Raw genomic sequence first — 7065 nt, forward strand, 5'->3', positions numbered from 1 at the left:
GTAGCCCCCGCTTGCAGCAACTAGAGGAAAGCCCTCGCACAGCAATGAAGACCCAACGCAGCCAAAAATAAATAAATTAAATAAATAAATTTAAAAAAAAAAGTTAGGTCCCAGGAAATGATTTTCAAGTCTGGAGAAAAAAATTGTCTTTTGTGGGGCTGGGGTGGGGGTGGAGGAGCAGGAAGGATTCATTTAAAGTGTCTTGGAATGATTATTATGAGGGAAAAAAAGAAACAGTCACATCTGAGACTGGATACTTGTGCCAATAATAAGAAATAGTTGTCTGTCCCAAGAATATGGCATTTGTCATTAGGAAAAAACAAAAGACAAAAAGGAAATGGTATTAACCTAAATAAAAAATATTTATAATCAAATGTTTGGCATAATTGAGTAAGCGTGAGAACTGAATGAAATTGCCAATATGGCAATTTTTACTGGGATGTAATTGGAAGACTTAACCATCATTCAAATCTTTGGATTTGCATTCCCACAGTTTCAAATTCAGGGCACCAGATTAAAAAAGCACTCCCTCTGTTTTTCTTCCTTAAGGAAAAAGTCTAGTGTTAACTCTACTTACGATCCAGAAGTTGGCAGAAGGTCAGATTTCTCAGTGCTGTATGTTTCTATCTGCAACATCATCTGGAGGAGGTATTTGACACCATCCACAAGGAAAAGCTAAGATTTGTGGTAGGCAACATGGCCTCCTCTTTGTCAGCTTGTCTTCATGTTATCCTCATGTCAGCAGAATTTATCACAGGGATTACAGTAAATGGATTTCTTATAATCATCAACTGTAATGAATTGGTCAAAAGCAGAAAGCTAACACCAATGCAACTCCTTTTCATATGCATAGGGATGTCTAGATTTGGTTTGCAGATGGTGTTAATGGTAAAGTTTTTTCTCATGTTCTTTCCACTCTTTTTTTTTTTTAAGGATTGATTGATTGATTGATTGCTATGTTGGGTCTTCGTTTCTGTGCTAGGGCTTTCTTTAGTTGCGGCAAGCGGGGGCCACTCTTCACCGCGGTGCGCGGGCCTCTCACTATGGTGGCCTCTCTTGTTGCGGAGTACAGGCTCCAGACGCGCAGGCTCAGTAGTTGTGGCTCACGGGCCCAGTTGCTCCGCGGCATGTGGGATCTTCCCAGACCAGGGCGCGAACCCGTGTCCCCTGCATTAGCAGGCAGACTCCCAACCACTGTGCCACCAGGGAAGCCCCTTTCCACTCTTTTATAGAGTAAAAATTTATGGTACAGCGATGATTTTTTTTGGATGTTTTTCAGCTCTGTCAGTCTCTGGTTTGCCACCTGTCTCTCTGTATTTTACTGCCTCAAGATAACACACTTCACCCAGTACTGTTTTCTTTGGCTGAAATTCAGGATCTCAAAGTTAATGCCTTGGCTGCTTCTGGGAAGCCTGTTGACCTCCGTGAGCATTGCAGCTCTGTGTGTCAAGGTGGATTACCCTAAAAATGTGGATATTGATGTCCTCAGGGATGCCATGCTAAAGCGGACTAAACTCAAGACAAAGCAGATTAATGAAGTGCTTCTTGTCAACTTGGCATTAATATTTCCTCTGGCCATATCTGTGATGTGAACTGTTACGTTATTCATTTCTCTCTATAAGCACGCTCATCGGATGCAAAATGGACCTCTTGGTTTTAGAAACGCCAGCACTGAAGCCCATATTAATACATTAAGATCAGTGATAACATTCTTTTGCTTCTTTATTTCTTATTTTGCTGGCTTCATGGCAAATATGACATTCAGTATTCCTTATGGGAGTCAGTGCTTCTTTGTGGTTAAGGACATAATGGCAGCATATATCCCTCTGGCCATTCGGTTATAATGATCTTGAGTAATTCTAAGTTCCAACAACCAATCAGGAGACTTCTGTGCCTCAGAAAGAATCAATGAAGAGGAGGATCAATGTAAAATATTTTGTACTTCCTTGTCATGGTTTCAATGGACTTGTGTTTTGTTTTTGTTTATTTATGTGTTTTGTGTGCTCTCTCTCTCTCCCCTGGAAGCACTAATTTTGATGTTGGATGGATAAGATATCTCTTTTTCCAGGACTTGTGTACTTAAAAATATTATGACAGTAACACATATAGATAACTAGTACTTGCATTGGAGTGCCAGTTGTGTTAGAAATCGGAAAAAAATACTAAGACTTCACTTGGCTGACCAAAGTAATTCTGTTATCTGTCTTCCCAGGTCATTGAGAATCTTCTGGTTTAGATGAGCAACATCACATTGATTTAGTCTATGACTTGAAACAATATAATAATTTGGCTATTTGATTGCACATAAGTATTTTCCAAAGAGAGTCATTAGTGTAATTATTTTAAAATGCGAATTATACGTTGAAAGTGTATGTATGTCAGGGCAATGTACTCAGGTATACAGATTAAAGTCTTATTTTGCTTTTGATTTTAGTTACTAGTTCAGGTTGGTAAATGATAAGGTGCAAATAGAGCTGGCATATAAATACACAATGTAGGGTCTCCATTTTTTTACGAGTTGAGGAAACATTTTTCAACCCCCTGAAGTGTGAAAGTCATACCCAAATAGGATGTGAGGGAGGTTGCTGACAATGAAGTCCCAGCAGGAAATCATTCAACTGGTGTTTTAACTTCCCTCCTACTAGGAATATTGTCTGAGGTATGGCTGCAGCAAATGACTTGAGGATCTAAAGTAAAAGCTTTGAAATCTGTTGCTAGATTTTAATTGATTCTGCTCTTTTAAAATCTTCCATTCTGTTGCTTTGGGGAAGAAAATATTTTTTGTAATATCTTACATCTCAGGATATCTGTTTGAATCTGTGAAATCCTCACTGGCTCTTAAACAAACAAATAAAAAGCTAGGTAGTCATTTTAATTGTAAATACATTGTAATTTAAATGGATTAAAAGTTGCCAGGGTGGGGAAAAAAGAAACTAGATATGTGTGTGAATATGTGCACATGTATGTGTGAAGTTTTTTACTTTACAAAATATTTCCACACACAATTATTTCATTCTCAGAACACTTTGTAAAGTAGGCAGTAGAATTATCTCAGTTTTACAGTTGAGAAATTAAGGTTTGGAGAGGTCATTATACATGCCTAAATCCACTCAACTACAGTCAAGTGGTATAATTGGAATTCAAACCTGGTTCTTATGTCACTAAAGTCAGTACCCTCTCTCTTTGGTTTTCTTTCCATTATTCTTTTTTTTTTAATACATTTATTTATTTTAGTTATTTATTTTTGGCTGCGTTGGGTCTTCGTTGCTGTGTGCGGGCTGTCTCTAGTTGCAGTGAGCAGGGTCTACTCTTCATTTCGGTGCGTGGGCTTGTCACTGCGGTGGCTTCTCTTGCTGCAGAGCATGGGCTCTAGGCGTGCAGGCTTCAGTAGTTGTGGCATGTAGGCTCAGTAGTTGTGGCTCGCAGGCTCTAGAGCACAGGCTCAGTAGTTTTGGCGCATCGGCTTAGTTGCTCCGGGGCATGTGGGATTTTCCCGGACCAGTGCTCGAACCCGTGTCCCCTGCATCGGCAGGCAGATTCTTAACCACTGCAACACCAGAGAAGTCCCTTTCTGGTATTCTTTACAGGCAACTTTAGATTCTGAAAGTCATGACAAGAAATGACATTCAACCTATTACCTATGACATCCTATGACATTTCTCTGTTATGTCCCTACAAAGTCAATTAAAAAATATTTCACAAATGTCTGAATTATTCTATTATTGGGTGAAATTATTTATTATCTATTTCATCTCATATTTGGTTTACTAACAGTCTGAAATGATATACACATAGGTGCTCAATTTACATTTTAGCATCCCTTGACTCTTATATGGTCGGGAAATTGCTGTACCAGTCTCACTTGTTATAGGTCAGGTGGGAGTAACCTCTCTGCTGGGAAAACGGGTATTTACTATGTTTAAATCTTGAGTTTTGGCTAATTGTGTAACTGGAAACTACTCCTCAGATTATAGAACCGACTTACAAGCTTTTGCATCGTCCTGGGGGAGCCCACACCCCCTGGTCTCCTAGGCCAAGCTGAAAGTCTTATTTATGCTAGTGCCTGAATTATGCAGGGAATCGTGGCAGATATTTACATGGCGAGATCTGATATCATTTGGCCATTTATATCCTCTACTATGCTCATCTATTTTTTTTTAATTCAAGAAATAATTTTAGTAATTTTTTAAAAATTGTAAAATAATACACAGTCAATGTAAAAAATTGGGAAAATACAGGGGAATTCCCTGGCGGTCCAGTGGTTAGGACTCCTTTCTTTCACTGCTGAGGGCCCGGGTTCCACAAGCCACGCAGCGCAGCAAAAAAAAAAAAAAAAATTGGGAAATTACAGACATATTAGAAGTGAACCTGATACAATCACAGGTAAAATTTTCATATACATTCTTTCAGGATTTGAAATATACATCATATGGACATATAGAAGTATATATATTTATGGGATGGGTATAATTTATTACATTATGAGGATCCTGCTGTATATATACTTCATACTACCTTTGCATTTAAATTACGTGTGAGAAATTTGCATATTTTAACAGCTTAATAATGTTTTATTTTATGGTTGTAACTTTGTTTTTAACCACTTTTCTATAATTAACCAGTATCTCCATTAACAAAGAGAACTATAGAGTTGAAAATAATGTTTACATTATTGAAGAAAACAAGGAAGGAGCTCACCCAAACAAAACAAAACACATAAAAGGTGAAATAAAAGTTTACAATTAGGGCTTCCCTGGTGGCGCAGTGGTTGAGAATCTGCCTGCCAATGCAGGGCACACGGGTTCGAGCCCTGGTCTGGGAAGATCCCACATGCCGCGGAACAACTAGGCCCGTGAGCCACAACTACTGAGCTTGCGCGTCTGGAGCCTGTGCTCCGCAACAAGAGAGGCCGCGATAGTGAGAGGCCCGTGCATCGCGATGAAGAGTGGCCCCCGCTTGCCGCAACTAGAGAAAGCCCTTGCACAGAAACGAAGACCCAACACAGCCAAAAATAAATAAATAAATAAATTTAAAAAAAGGTTTACAATTAAAAAAAGGAGAATCTTTTATTATTAATAGTATTTATACATAAGCAAATTGGTATTAATGCCTTGAAAACTTCTGGCATGGGAATCTCTTGGCATGAGGCCTGTTGGCATGGGAACCTTTTGTAATGATGCTATGGGCTGGGAATTCCTTGGAATGGGTTTCAGGCTAGGAATTCCTTGGAATGGGGCTGTGGCATAGCAAGCATTCTAAGATTTCATAAAGTCTGTATAAAAAGGCATCAATGCCTTTAAAATGAATTTCAGTAGTTAGGTAATTAATTTTCTATTTCAGAATTGCCTTTTTTTGTGTATGTTATTTCAGGGATCCTCACAACCCTGAGAGGATATTATCATCTGTGTTAAAGATGAAGAAATCTACACTTGAAGAGACAATAGAATTGGTCTAGAATTATCTAGACCTGAGTCTCACCTTCTAAATCTAAATTCCATATTTTTTTTCCTAAACTTAATTGTGCATCAGAATCACCTGGGAAACATTTTATAATTGTAGATTCCCAGGCTTATCCTAGACATGCTGAATATAGTCTCTGGAGATGGAGCCCAAGATTCTGGATAATGAACCACCCCAGGAAATTCTGATATAACTCTTTATGGACCAAGGTTTGTGACTCACTGCATCACAGTATAATAATGCTACTAATTGGAGCCTAAGAAATATATTCATTTAGAAATAAAGTCTTTCTTAGGAGAAATTTTAATGGCATTTAAATAATATTATTTTCCATTACAAAACATTCAAGTTATAACTCACCCTGGCTTGGATTAGCTCACCTAAGAATTTGCAAAGACTGATAGGTTATCTTTTCTAGTGTTATGTAACTGTCGACCAGTTATTTATCTTTTATGGCGAAATAGCCCTAAGACCAATTAATCGTGCGGCGAAACTGCTTGAGGTAAAGAGGTTTACGGCAGAAATACAGGACTCGACTTTTTCAGGACTCAGGTAAGACAAGGAATTCCCATAGATGCCATAAAGACTTTTCATGTCACTGGGAGTTTGAAATCTGCAAATAGGAGTTTGGCTTATTTTCCCAGTATGTTCTTGATAATTTTGTATCCAGGAAGATTTTGTTATGGGTGGATGAGATCTTTTACTGTAGAGGACCGCATATACACTTATTCAGTAAATAAGTAAATACTGAGAGGTAAGAATGTTCATGTTTCCAGTTCTTGGGCACATCACAGCTGATTCAAACCTAAAAATGAATTTGAGGACGTCTGTATTTATTCTGTCTCTTCTGGCTTCTCCCTCAATAGACACCGCTTCCTCTTCCTCTTATCAACACTACAGAATTTATATTTAATTCATTAGTAAAAAGTTTTAGTTTTAGCCATTGGAGTTAAGTTACTACAGAGAAAACTTTTACTAGTTAAGCCCCCAAATCTTGTGCCTCTTCTGTGTGACACTGCTTAAATAGTAAATCTTCTGAAAATTAAAAGCTTCCTTCCCACATACACACACATATCTATCCAAACTCCTAAAAGAATAAGAATTACAAAATTTTATTAAGAACTCCTTCCCTTTTATAAGGCAAGCTTCCTGGATTTTACTGAGGGGATAGATAGGGAAATTACCAATAAGTTTCACATAAGTAATCTCAGGATGAAGAGATATAGGCAGTTTTTCTATGATTGGGGTTATGAATGTGCCACTCACACTACTAGTGACACCAAATGTTGATTTGTTATTAAAAGGAGGTACTCTGATTGTAGCAGGGGTTAACTGTGGATTAGTTACTTGACCCCTGATCCATGGAGTAAAGAGACGAGGTCATTTTCAATAAGGGGGTGCCTTCTGAAAAATAAACTCTGCATGTTTGACTTGGATGGGATGAATCTCAGTATGAGAGCCAGTAAGGGATGGAATGAGAAAAAGGCCAATGGGAAGTAAAGGTGTATCATATCAACGTTGCAGTTTTTTTCTAGGGCTCTTCTCTGTATCACAGATTCCTCAGAACAGAGGATCCCTGACACATGAAAAATGATACCCAAATTA

General features: G+C 38.2%; 1 protein-coding gene across 1 annotated transcript; it reads left to right on the plus strand.

Annotated features, from left to right (window-relative positions):
* Positions 1–696: 696 nt before the first annotated feature.
* Positions 697–1912, plus strand: LOC118900426 (taste receptor type 2 member 7-like). Its single transcript, XM_036862774.1, is given in 4 exon segments — positions 697–905; positions 1212–1255; positions 1258–1817; positions 1820–1912. Coding segments are annotated over 4 exon segments (906 nt in total).
* Positions 1913–7065: the final 5153 nt, after the last annotated feature.

Source organism: Balaenoptera musculus, chromosome 9 (genome assembly GCF_009873245.2).
Source record: "Balaenoptera musculus isolate JJ_BM4_2016_0621 chromosome 9, mBalMus1.pri.v3, whole genome shotgun sequence".
Lineage (NCBI taxonomy): Eukaryota > Metazoa > Chordata > Mammalia > Artiodactyla > Balaenopteridae > Balaenoptera > Balaenoptera musculus.